General features: G+C 44.8%; 1 protein-coding gene across 5 annotated transcripts in view; it reads right to left on the minus strand.

Moving 5' to 3' along the window:
• Window positions 1-12738, minus strand: part of ddhd1b (DDHD domain containing 1b) — a 70816-nt gene extending 58078 nt beyond the window's left edge. For 4 of the 5 annotated variants that reach the window (XR_013289375.1, XM_077552166.1, XM_077552168.1 and 1 more), the window contains exons 1-3: window positions 11732-12738; window positions 3951-4127; window positions 2880-3008 (exon numbers count right to left, since the gene is read on the minus strand). Coding sequence is in view for 4 of the 5 variants with exons in the window: in XM_077552166.1 (XP_077408292.1) it covers window positions 2880-3008; window positions 3951-4127; window positions 11732-12464 (1039 nt within the window). In the remaining variant the exon portion in view is untranslated. The remainder of the gene's footprint in view (window positions 1-2879; window positions 3009-3950; window positions 4128-11731) is intronic. The other variant, XM_077552167.1, reaches the window with a different exon arrangement.
• Between the last annotated feature and the right edge of the window lie 370 nt (window positions 12739-13108).

Consider the following 13108-nt stretch of genomic DNA (forward strand, 5'->3'; position numbering starts at 1 on the left):
GTGGATGGAAACCGAACTAATGTCACACACGGATCGCTGTGTTCTTTTCCGCACTTAAATGTCTGCTTGCGAGATGTGAGTACACTACATTAAAAGTAGCACTAAGGAACTTTTCAACCGTAATAAAATATTTTCATAAGTCTTCTGATGAAACATCGACTTAAAACTAGTTGAATGGTAAGTTTGCCATGGCCTGAGGGGGTCTGTATCATTTTTACTGGCACTAAGCAACTTTGAGGAGGATGGTAGGAAGGAACACGGCCACACAAAAAACTACAAATGTGCTGACTGCTTTATGCATACGTCACTTCCCCCTTTCCCCATTCATTACAAAGACGGAAGTCAATTTGAATGTCGACGCACGATTACTGCTCTCCTGGCAGAAGCTGCAAAACAACTTAAAAGATTTGCCTGAGGAGACACAAAAAAAGGGATGCTACCCAAATAAAAGGACAGTCAATGAAGGATCAACATTGGTCCGTCTTTCACTCGCTGTCGTGAGCGCAAAAATGACACAATGCGCTTGTCCTCATGGGAAATGTGGTCTTCCTTTAGGCACAACATTACTGCTTTTGTCCATATGGCGCCGCCATAATCAACATAAACTGAAAGTTCCTTAGTGTTGCTTTAAAGAGTATGAAATGAGCTGCATTGATTGGCAATGAATGAAGTTGGCACAAAAAGCACTTTTCATTTCATTCACTTGTAAAAGAAAAAAACAATATAATATAAAACGAATATTCTCCAATGGTGAATGAACAAAGACAAGTCTTACTTTTTTTAATTCACTGGCTTTTATGTGTTACCAACACCCACTGTAACCCACATCCGCAGATTTACGCCGCTTGCGGCCCCGGATTAGTGCCGGTCACCCAAACAGAGCCCCCTGTTGTTTTGCAATCATTCTCCCCCACTGTGATACCCTTAAAGGGGAATTCAACTCCCAATAATTATTTACAATAATATGTGACACAGCATTCTGATTAGTGTTGTTCCGATACTGTTTTTTGTCCCACGGTACCGATGCTGATACCATACCGATACCTAGTTGTTCTTGGGGGGGTTTCCAACATGAAAAAGCTGCCCTTCCATTGGTTCAGAGCATTCAAGGGCCAATAGGATATCTTGGCTCGGCATGCAGTGAACACGACACACAGTAAACACTACAGTCCCTGACAAAAGTCTTGTCGCTTGGGTACAAGTTGACTTTAGATGCCCCTGAAATATATTTCTAATCAATATTTTTTTACAAGAAATGGCTAAATTCAATCCCAACAGCTTTTGAAATAATATTTTGGTGCAAAACAAAACTGTTGAAAAGCATTCTAACATTTACAGCTTGGTAAAGCTCACTGAGTCACTTTTTGCAAAGACAAAAGTCTTGTCGCCTTGTCAAACGATGCACCCAATCCTTGATTCCAGCCTCACCTGTTGACCAATCAATTAGTGGGTGTGTATAAAAAGAACCCCAGCACACCAGACCTTCACATCAACTGCAACTTGACCACGGACACCATGCCTAAAATTCACCCTGAGACCAAAGCGTTGATTATCAAGAGGCTGAAGACCAGATCCACTGCTGAGGTGGCTGACACCTTCAATGTGTCTCAGCGTCAAGTATAAAGGATAAGAAAAAGAATTTGAAGAGACTGGAGATGTTTTTGACAAGCCCGAGGAAACGCCTATCAAATGTTGGGAGCGTGTGCACGCGAGCTTATCTTCCCTGAACGTGCACAGTTCCTTCTTTACAGTCTCTTAAGCCGGTCTCGCTTCATAGATGTGTTTCCTCTTGCGACACGGAAAACTGCCAAAATTAAAAATAAATAAACGACTAAAAGTGAAAATAAAATATACAAAATATAATTCAAAAATCAAAAAAATTTTATTATGTCCATGAATAAATAAATAAAATTAAAAATAAATATATGAATATAGTAAAATATCAATGTTTTTATTTAAATATCAATTAAATTTTGGGAATCTTATTTTTTATATCCGTTATTTCCGTCATTTATTTAGTCATTTATTTATTTTTCATTTTGGCAGTTTTGGTCCTCCATAACATTTAGCATAAATGAAAAATGCAAAATGGTCGGCCCCTGAGATGGATAAAAATGGGTGAATTTTGGTGCTTTATACGGCTGTATATTTATTTATTTATGCAACTATATTCTACAAACGCATTATTAACTCTTTCACTGCCATTAACAGCTATAGACATCAAAAATTCATTTGAACAATTTCTATTAGTTTAACATTTTTTTCCATTTTTGTTAACAAGAGTATGAAAACCTAGATTTTTATTTTTTTACATTTAGAACAGATATAAAATTTGTGATTAATCGTGAGTTAACTAGTGAAGTCATGCGATTAATTACGATTACAAATTTTAATCGCCTGATACATCAAATTTTTAAATAATTTTTTCTTTAAAAAATAAAGAAATTTAAAAAAAATTCAATCTTTTTTTTTTTTTAAGAAAAGATTATTAAAAATTAGGGGCGTCAGGTGATTAAATATTTTATCTTAATTAATCGCATGACTTCACTAGTTAACTCACGATTAATTACAAATTTTATATCTGTTCTAATACAAAAAAAAATCTAAGTTTTCATACTCTTGTTAACAAAAGTTTTTTACGTCTATAGCCGACAATGGCAGTGAATGAGTTGATCAGAATATTGTGTTCAAACTAGCTGGGCTGTATAAAACATTTTATTGTCAAATTAATTGAAAAATTCTGGGTTGACTTCCCCAAAAATCGTATTTTTTATCCCATGGTGTACAAAGAGTGTGTGGAAAAACCCAGATGTCTGATTTGATGCCTTTTGTGGTCATCTATGAACAGAACATGTAATTTTACAAGTTTTCCCATGTACCTTTAGAAAAGCCCAGTTTCTGCGTGACAGTTCGTGCAATCTTGGATGTGGTAGCATCACTGTAGAGGTACACCAAATCCACACTGTGCCAGTCAACATGGCTGCGGCTCAGCTTCAAACTGTGAATAGCTGACAGAAAGTGACACAGTAATCAATTGCCAGTTCAATTTAAACTATTCCCTAATAGTTATTTTATGTGTGCATGTGTTTTTATGTAATGATACCGCTAGAAGAAAAAGAAAAAAAAAAACTTTTCTTTACCTGCTTATGCAGTAAAACAGCTGTACTGTATTGTATTTGTATTTTATTCTACACATATGCATGTTTCCCTTCTTACTAGTGTTGTTCCGATACCAGTATCGGGAGAGGCCCCGATACTACATAACAACAGTCATATAGGCATCGGCAAGTACTAACAAGTAACATTCCGATACCATTATTTACAACACTAATATAAGACATTGGATGCAGCATTTTGTGTGTCTTGTGCACGATATTCACTGACAGAGATGGCAAATCCAGGTCCAGAAAGTAAAAACCCTGCCACAGTTTGGCTTTAGCGACACCGGCTAGTTAGCTAGCTCCCTAGCAGGTAAACAAACACCCGCGGAGCTAGCTAGGGAGCTAGCTAGCACCTGGGGCTAAAGCCAAACCGTGGCAGGCCAGCTAGCTCTCTAGTAGGTAAACAAGCACCCAGGGAGCTAGCTAGTGAGCTAGCTAGCTAGCACCTGGGGCTAAAGCCAAACTGTGGCAGGCTAGCTAGCTCCCTAGCAGGTAAACAAGCATCCTGGGAGCTAGCTAGGGAGCTAGCTAGCTAGCACCTGGGGCTTTTACTTTCTGGACCTAGATTTGCCACCCCTGTTCACTGATGTGTGACGCGTTCACTGCATGCCAAGCCAAGATATCCTATTGGCCCTTGAATGCTCTGAACCAATGGCAGGGCAGCTTTTTCATGTTGGAAAAAACAACAACAACTAGGTATCGGTCCGGTATCGGCTGATACTACAAAACTGGATATCGGAATCAGTATCGGGGGCAAAAAAACGGTATCGGAACAACACTATTTCTTACCATCTTTGCTGTCTACTGTGGTGGTCACTGCCTCCATTTCATAGGTGTCCCTCATTTGTTGACCCCGGAAACGGGCAAGGTGTTCTTGCTCAATCATGTCACTCTCGTCCTCCTCCAAAGGAAGCCAGGTTCCATCAATGAACCACTGGCCTCTCATCACAGGAATGCGATCTTGCTCTAGGGAAACACCAAAACCACCATATAAGCCTTTATATTCTCATCCTTCTGATGTCATCACCCAATGCCATTCGCAGTCCCCACAAATCATTTATTTTTCACTGCAATTCTCAGCATTCACATTCGACTTCTTGTCTTATGTCTTATAAGACTCTATATAATGAATAAGAATATACTAAGTCTAATATGCGTTAAGACATCACAATGATCTTGTATACTTCATGAAATTTGTTGATAAGGTCATACTATGGACTTATCATTCAAAGCAGAGTAAATCTTAATAGCGAAAGTTAGTGCCTAAGTGACACCCATTGAAAAGGAATGGGCGAGAATATTTTATGCATTTAATATATATATATTTTTAATAATTGGCTAATTAAAAATGAATATTGGCCGGGCCCTAATATAATGTAGCTGCAAGGGGGCACAAGCCAGTGTCTTCTTGTGCCGGTCCAAAGCCTGGATAAATACAGAGGGTTGTGTCAGGAAGGGCATTCGACGTAAAAACTTTGGCCAAATCAACCATGTGAATCAAATATATGACTTCCATACCGGATCGGTCGAGGCCCGGGTTAACGACGACCGCCATTGTTGCTGTTGACCTACAGGGTGCCGGTGGAAACTGGACTACTGTTGATCGAAGAATGAGAGGAGGAAGTGTGTTCGTAGGAAGAAAAGGAAGAGGAACACAAAGAGTCTAGGACTTAAAGTAGGGACTTTGAATGTTGGAACTATGATAGGAAAAGGTAGAGAGCTGGGTGACATGATGCAGAGGAGGAAGGTGGACATATTGGGTGTTCAGGAGACCAGGTGGAAAGGGAGCAAAGCTAGATGTTTAGGAGCAGGGTTCAAGTTATTCTATCATAGTGTAGATAGGAAGAGAAATGGAGTAAGAGTTTTCGTGAAGGAGGAGTTTGTTAGGAACGTCTTGGAGGTAAAAAGAGTGTCAGATAAAGTGATGAGCCTTAAGCTAGGAAACAAAGGTGTGATGTTTAAAGTTTTTAGTGAGTATGCACTACAGGTAGGATGTAAGCTGGAGGAGAAGGAAAACTTTTGGTTGGATCTTGATGAAATGATGCAGAGCATCCCTAGAAGTGAGAGAGTTGTCATTGGTGCAGACTTCAATGGACCAATGGTGCAGGAAACAGAGGTGATGAGGAGGTGATGGGCAAGTTTGGTATCCAGGTGAAGAACGCAGAAGGACAGATGGTGGTTGACTTTGCAAAAAGAATGGAAATGGCTGTCGTGAATACTTTCTTCCAGAAGAGGCAAGAACATAGGGTGACTTACAAGAGTGGAGGTAGGAGTACACATGTAGACTACATCTTATGTAGAAGGTGTAATTTGAAGGAGATCAGCAACTGCAAAGTAGTGGTAGGTGAGAGTGTAGCCAGACAGCATAGGATGGAAGTGTGTAGGATAACTCTGGTGGCGAAGAAGACAAAGACGGCAAAGGCAGAGCAGAGGAAGAAATAGTGGAAGGAATAGTGTTGTGTGGCTTTCAGGAAGGAGTTGAGACAAGCTCTGGATGGTCAGGGGGTGCTTCCAGATGACTGGACAACTACAGCAAATGTGATCAGGGAGACATGTAGGACAGTCATTTGTGTGTCATCTGGAAGGAAAGGGGATAAGGAAACTTGGTGGTGGAATGAGGAGGTGCAGAAGTGGATCCAGAGAAAGAGGTTAGCTAAGAAGAAGTGGGACACTGAGAGGACTGAAGAAAGTAGACAGGAGGACAGGAAAATGCAGCGTAGGGTAAAAGTAGAAGTGGCAAAGGCCAAAGAAGGGGCTTTCGATGACTTGTATGCTAGGTTGGATAGTAAAGAGGGAGAGACTGGTCTCTACAGGTTGAGACAGAGATGGGAAGGATGTGCAACAGGTTAGGGTAATAAAGGATATGGATGGAAGTGTGTTGACAGATGCCAGTAGTGTGATGTGAAGATGGAAAGAGTACTTTGAAGAGTTGATGAATGAGGAAAATGAGAGAGAACGAAGAGTAGAAGAGGTGACTGTTGTGGGACAGAAAGTAGCAAAGATTAGTAAGGATGAAGTGAGAAGGACATTGAAGAGGATACAGCGTGGAAAGGCACTTGGTCCTGATGATATACCTGAGGAGGTATAAAAGTGTCTAGGAGAGGTAACAGTAGAATTTCTGAATGGGTTGTTCAACAGGATCTTAAATAGTGAGAAGATGCCTGAGGAATAGAGGAGAAGTGTGCTGGTGCCCATTTTTAAGAACAAGGGAGACGTGCAGAGTTGTGGCAACTAGAGAAATAAAGCTGATGATCCACACAATGAAGCTATGGGAAAGAGTAATTGAAGCTAGACTGAGGGGAGAGGTGAACATTTGTGAGCAGCAGCATGGTTTTATGCCCCAAAAACGTACCACAGATGCAGTAGTTGCTTTGAGGATGTTGATAGAGAAGTACAGAGAAGGTCAGAAGGAGCTGCATTGTGTCTTTGTATATCTGGAGAAAGCTTATGACAGGGTGCCCAGAGAGGAACTGTGGTTTTGTATGAGGAAGTCTGGAGTAGCAGAGAATTATGTTCGAGTGGTGCAGGACACGTATGAGGACTGTAAAACAGTGGTGAAGTTTGATGTAGGTGTGACGCAGGAGTTCAAAGTGGAGGTGGGACCACATCAAGGATCAGCTCTGAGCCCTTTCTTGTTCGCTATGGTAAAAAGAAGTTGTACACACAACCATGTATTTTGATTTGGACTTTTTTTCTGGCCACTGGATTATTTGTTTTATCTTATTTGTGGATTTTTTAAAATTCATTTTATTGTGTGTTTTATACAAAATGACTTTTATGAGCAAATTGAAAAAATATAATTGCCATTAATTAATTCAATTTTAAGTAAATTTGTTATAGTTGGGATATATATGTCTTATTTTTTTTGTGGAAATTTTATACATCATCACTAATGGTATCGGCACTTGGTATCGTTATCGTAAGTACTAAAGATGTGAGTCCGTCCGTCCGTCTTCTTCCGCTTATCCGGGGTCGGGTCGCGGGGGCAGCAGCTTTAGCAGGGAAGCCCAGACTTCCCTCTCCCCAGCCACTTCAGCCAGCTCATCCGACGGGACCCCAAGGCGTTCCCAGGACAGCCGAGAGACATAGTCTCTCCAGCGTGTCCTGGGTCGTCCCCGGGGCCTCCTGCCGGTAGGACATGCCTACCCCAGGGAGGCGTCCAGGAGGCATCCGAACCAGATGCCCGAGCCACCTCAACTGGTTCCTCTCAACGTGGAGGAGCAGCGACTCGACGCTGAGTCCCTCTCGGATGACCGAGCTTCTCACCCTATCTCTAAGGGAGAGCCCGGCTACCCTGCGGAGGAAACTCATTTCGGCCGCTTGTATCCGGGATCTTGTTCTTTCGGTCGTGACCATAGGTGAGGGTAGGAACGTAGATCGACCGGTAAATCGAGAGCTTTGCCTTTCGGCTCAGCTCCTTCTTCACCACAACGGACCGATACAGCGTCCGCATCACTGTAGACGCTGCACCGATCCGCCTGTCGATCTCCCGCTCTAACCTACCCTCACTCGTGAACAAGACCCCAAGATACTTGAACTCCTCCACTTGGGGCAGGACCTCCTCCCCGACCCGGAGAGGGCACTCCACCCTTTTCCGACTGAGGACCATGGTCTCGGATTTGGAGGTGCTGATCCTCATCCCAACCGCTTCACACTCGGCTGCGAACCGCTCCAGTGAGAGCTGGAGGTCACGGCTTGATGAAGCCAACAGCACCACATCATCTACAAAAAGCAGAGATGCAATGCTGAGGCCACCAAACCGGACCCCCTCAACGCCTCGGCTACGCCTAGAAATTCTGTCCATAAAGGTTATGAACAGAATCGGTGACAAAGGGCAACCTTGGCGGAGTCCAACCCTCACCGGAAACAAATTTGACTTACTGCCGGCAATGCGGACCAGACTCTGACATCGGTCGTACAGGGACCGAATAGCCCGTATCAGGGGGTTCGGTAACCCATAACCCCCCCCCCCCCCCACACACACAGAACTCCCCGAGGGACACGGTCAAACGCCTTCTCCAAGTCCACAAAGCACATGTGGACTGGTTGGGCGAATTCCCACGCACCCTCGAGGACCCTGCTGAGGGTGTAGAGCTGGTCCACTGTTCCACGGCCGGGACGAAAACCACACTGCTCCTCCTGGATCCGAGATTCGACCTCCCGACGGACCCTCCTCTCCAGCACCCCTGAATAGACCTTACCTGGGAGGCTGAGGAGTGTGATCCCTCTAAAGTTGGAACACACCCTCCGGTCCCCCTTCTTAAAAAGGGGAACCACCACCCCGGTCTGCCAATCCAGAGGCACCGTCCCCGATGTCCACGCGATGCTGCAGAGACGTGTCAACCACGACAGCCCCACAACATCCAGAGCCTTTAGGAACTCCGGGCGGATCTCATCCACCCCCGAGGCCCTGCCACCGAGAAGCTTTCCAACCACCTCGGCGACTTCGACCCCAGAGATAGGGGGGCCCACCTCAGAGTCCCCAGACCCTGCTTCCTCAAAGGAAGGCGTGTTGGTGGAATTGAGGAGGTCTTCGAAGTACTCTCCCCACCGGTTCACGACGTCCCGAGTCGAGGTCAACAGCACTCCATCTCCACTATACACAGTGTTAACGGTGCACTGCTTTCCTCTCGTGAGACGCCGGATGGTGGACCAGAATTTCCTCGAAGCCGTCCGGAAGTCGTTTTCTATGGCCTCACCGAACTCCTCCCATGTCCGAGTTTTTGCCTCAGCGACCGCCAAAGCCGCATTCCGCTTGGCCAGCCGGTACCCATCAGCAGCCTCCGGAGTCCCACAGGCCAAAAAGGCCCGATAGGACTCCTTCTTCAGCTCGACGGCATCCCTTACCGCTGGTGTCCACCAGCGGGTTCGAGGATTGCCGCCACGACAGGCACCAACCACCTTACGGCCACAGCTCCGATCGGCCGCCTCAACAATTGAAGCGCGGAACATGGTCCACTCGGACTCAATGTCCCCCGCCTCCCCCGGGACAATGGAGAAGCTCTGCCGGAGATGGGCGTTGAAACTCTTTCTGACAGGGGATTCTGCCAGACGTTCCCAGCAGACCCTCACAGTACGTTTGGGCCTGCCTGGTCGGACCGGCATCTTACCCCGCCATCGGAGCCAACACACCACCAGGTGGTGATCAGTTGACAGCTCCGCCCCTCTCTTAACCCGAGTGTCCAACACATACGGCCGCAAGTCCGATGACACGACTACAAAGTCGATCATCGAACTACGGCCTAGGGTGTCCTGGTGCCAGGTGCACATATGGACACTCTTGTGCTTGAACATGGTGTTCGTTATGGACAGTCCGTGGCGAGCACAGAAGTCCAATAACAAAACACCACTCGGGTTTCGATCGGGGGGGCCATTCCTCCCAATCACGCCCCTCCAGGTCTCACTGTCATTACCCACGTGAGCGTTGAAGTCCCCCAGTAGAACGAGGGAGTCCCCAGGGGGTGCGCTCTCCAGCACACCCTCCAAGGACTCCAGAAAGGGTGGGTACTCTGAGCTGCTGTTCGGTGCATAAGCACAAACAACAGCCATGACCCGTCCCCCCACCCGAAGGCGGAAGGGAGGCTACCCTCTCATTCACCGGGGTAAACCCCAACGTACAGGCGGCTAGCTGGGGGGCAATAAGTATGCCCACACCTGCTCTGCGCCTCTCACCGTGGGCAACTCCAGAGTGGAAGAGGGTCCGCCCCTCTCGAGAGGATTGGTACAAGAACCCAAGCCGTGTGTGGAGGTGAGTCCGACTATATCTAGTCGGAACTTCTCAGCCTCGCACACCAGCTCGAGCTCCTTCCCTGTCAGAGAGGTGACATTCCATGTCCCCAGAGCTAGCTTCAGTAGCCGGGGGTCAGACGGCCAAGGCCCTCGCCTTTGGCTGCCACCCAACTCACTGCGCACCCGACCCCTTTGGCCCCTTCCACCGGTGGTGAGCCCATGGGAAGGGGGACCCATGTTGCCTTTTCGGGCTGTGCCCGGCCGGTCCCCATGGGTATAAGCCCGGCCACCAGATGCTCGCCTTTGAGCCCCACCTCCAGGCCTAGCTCCAGAGGTGGGCCCCGGTGACCCGCGTCCGGGCAAGGGAAACGAAGATCCAAGGTTTGTGTTCGTCATTGGGGTCGTTTGAGCCATGCTTTGTCTGGTCCCTCACCTAGGACCTGTTTGCCTTGGGTGGCCCTACCAGGGGCATGAAGCCCCGGACAACATAGCTCCCAGGCTCATTGGGACACGCAAACCCCTCCACCACGATAAGGTGATGACTCACGGAGGGGTGAAGATGTGAGTATCGGTCTAAAAAAAAGTGGTATTGAACATCCCTCATTATTATTATTCGTATTATTATTATTATTATTATGGCCCGAGCATCTATCGCTGCGAGGTCCCTCGTTTTTGTAAGAATTATTATTAGGGCCCGAGCAGATACCGCTGCGAGGTCCCTATTGTTTTTCGTTTGTATTATTATTATTATTATTATTTATTATTATTATTATCCATAAACTCTCAATCTCATTTTTGGGGACATAAACATTTACGAAAACACACTAAATTTTGCACACTCCTTGGGCTCGGCAAAAACATTTATGTTATGAAGTTGCCATAACAACATAACATATAGCGCCCCCTAGCGTGGAAAAATATCACTAGCACTATCAATAGCACGTTTGACCCAGGGCTAGAGTCCAGGTCTGAATACATCTACAAACTTATATTTATTCGTACTAATAGCACCACCTACTGGGAATTTTTTTTTCAAAAAAATTTAAAAGGACGCTGATTTATTAGGTTCATTGACCAAAACTCATTGCGCTTTGCACACTTATCACACCTGGCAACAACAAAAAAAGCAATCCATATGTAAAGATTTATTATGCCATTTTCTAAGAAATTTGGCTTTGAATGTACCAGTACCCCAACGTACCTGTACCCCAAAGTGGCCCCAGCTGCGAGGGCCCTTTATAGCTGCCCGCAGCTCTAGTTATTATTATTATTATTATTTTTATTATTATTATTATTATTATTATTATTGTTATTATTATTATTATTCATATTCATATATGAATCCAGTCTGGGCAACATAGAGCTTTTACTTTCTCTCGTGTGTACTAGACTAGACTTCATAGCGCTACGCTTTAACAGTCACCAGTTAAACCTGTATTATTTTGCACTTAAATTTATTTTGAACAAATGCTAAAACTTGGGGAGTTGTCAGTTTTATTTTGCCCTTACATTGAATTCTTAATTCAGTTAGTTGCGTTATCTTATTTTGGACGTAAATTTTCTATTACAGACTACAGAGTGTGTTATCTGTCATTGGTTTAATAGAAAAATTATGGATCAAATGTGCTTGTGGTGTTGGCTACTTGGTATCGGTATCAGTGATGACTACTCAGACTGATACCGGTCTGGGGAAAAAAAATGTGGTATTTAATTGAACATCCCTAATAATTTCCATGTATTTTCTGTGGAGATTGTAGTGATATAATTACTAACTACTTCTTTATCAATTAAATGCTTAATGGTGACGGCTTATAATGATAGACAAATCATTTCATTCTTACGGTTCCAGTAAACAGGGTAGCATTCCTTCTCTCTGATGTCCACCTCATATAGGCCTCCTCTCACACACACTGCCTCCATGCTAATGCTGTTGTCGTCCGTGTCCCTCATCTCCTCGGACCCTGAGCGCCGTTGGCGGACCGCCGGTTCGATTCGAGCACTGTATTCATCCACAGCCACGCTCTCTACTGGCTGGACCTCGCCGGACGTGGCTGTATCTTTGCCCTCGGTATCGACGGGTTCACACTGGCGTTTGACCTTGTCGGGGTTCTGCTCACTGAACCTTCCATAGGCGGTCTCGATTTTTAACGAATCGTGTCCAACAAAAGGCTTCCACGTCCGCTTGTCCTCTTTGTAAAACCACCTGACCTCCTCCGGGCCCAGCTCCGTGACGATCTCACCCCTGTGCCTCGAGCTGTTGGAACGTATGCGTTTCTTGGTTGTCACGTTGCCGTCACTTTCGGTGTAGTTCGGGTCGATGTCCAGATACGATGGGCTCGAGTATTCTTCTTCAGACAGGCCCAGCATTATGCCGTCCTGGGGTAATAGCTGAATGTGTCTGTCCAAACCGGGTTCTACTGGGTCACTCTCGCCGGTGCGGGTTTCCACTCCCATCGGGTTCTCGTCGTAGCCGGACACGAAAACATCATTTGCCATGTCCCATTCACTACTGCTCACCGAGTTATTATCCGAGCTCTGCTGGCGGATAGTTGTTTTGTCCTTCATATTGCTCATGGTTTTAATTCAGATTGTTCAACATAAATACAACACAACGCGTGCCTTTATAATCCCAGCATAAAGGTTTCTTTCTCCCCAGCTCAACATCTGTACGCCTGTCTGTCCTGACCACGACAATATTCGCTCACATTATAGCATAAGATTCCAACACACCGAACAAAACATTTTCAATAAAAAAAAAAAGCGAGGCTACGCATTCTTCTATCTTCTTTCATCGCCGTTACTTATGTTACAATAAACGACGCTAGTTTTGAAGGCAATCTCAGCAGTATGGTTGTCAAGAAAATGACAAGAGAAGTTCCGGTTAAACCCATCAAAATAAAGTCTCTTCCAAAAAAAATGGCGTTTCATGCAAAAACAGATCATAATGCATAAATGCTATCAACAAAGCACTAGTAAAACTATTTCATTATGTTATTGATTTGTATTTTGTCTACATTTTAGGAAAATAAATAGTTTTTGCCATGTTTAATTTTGAATTTTAATTCGTAACAACAGAATTGTTAATTGTGCCGCAGAAATGCGATTTTTAGTTCCTTTACAGTATTGCGTGGACTTGTAATTTAAATACTTATTACAAAAACGTTTTTTTTTTTTAGAATCATATTTATCGCTAAACATATTATATGTTTGTGAATAAA

The sequence above is a fragment of the Vanacampus margaritifer genome, chromosome 19, assembly GCF_051991255.1.
Source record: "Vanacampus margaritifer isolate UIUO_Vmar chromosome 19, RoL_Vmar_1.0, whole genome shotgun sequence".
Lineage (NCBI taxonomy): Eukaryota > Metazoa > Chordata > Actinopteri > Syngnathiformes > Syngnathidae > Vanacampus > Vanacampus margaritifer.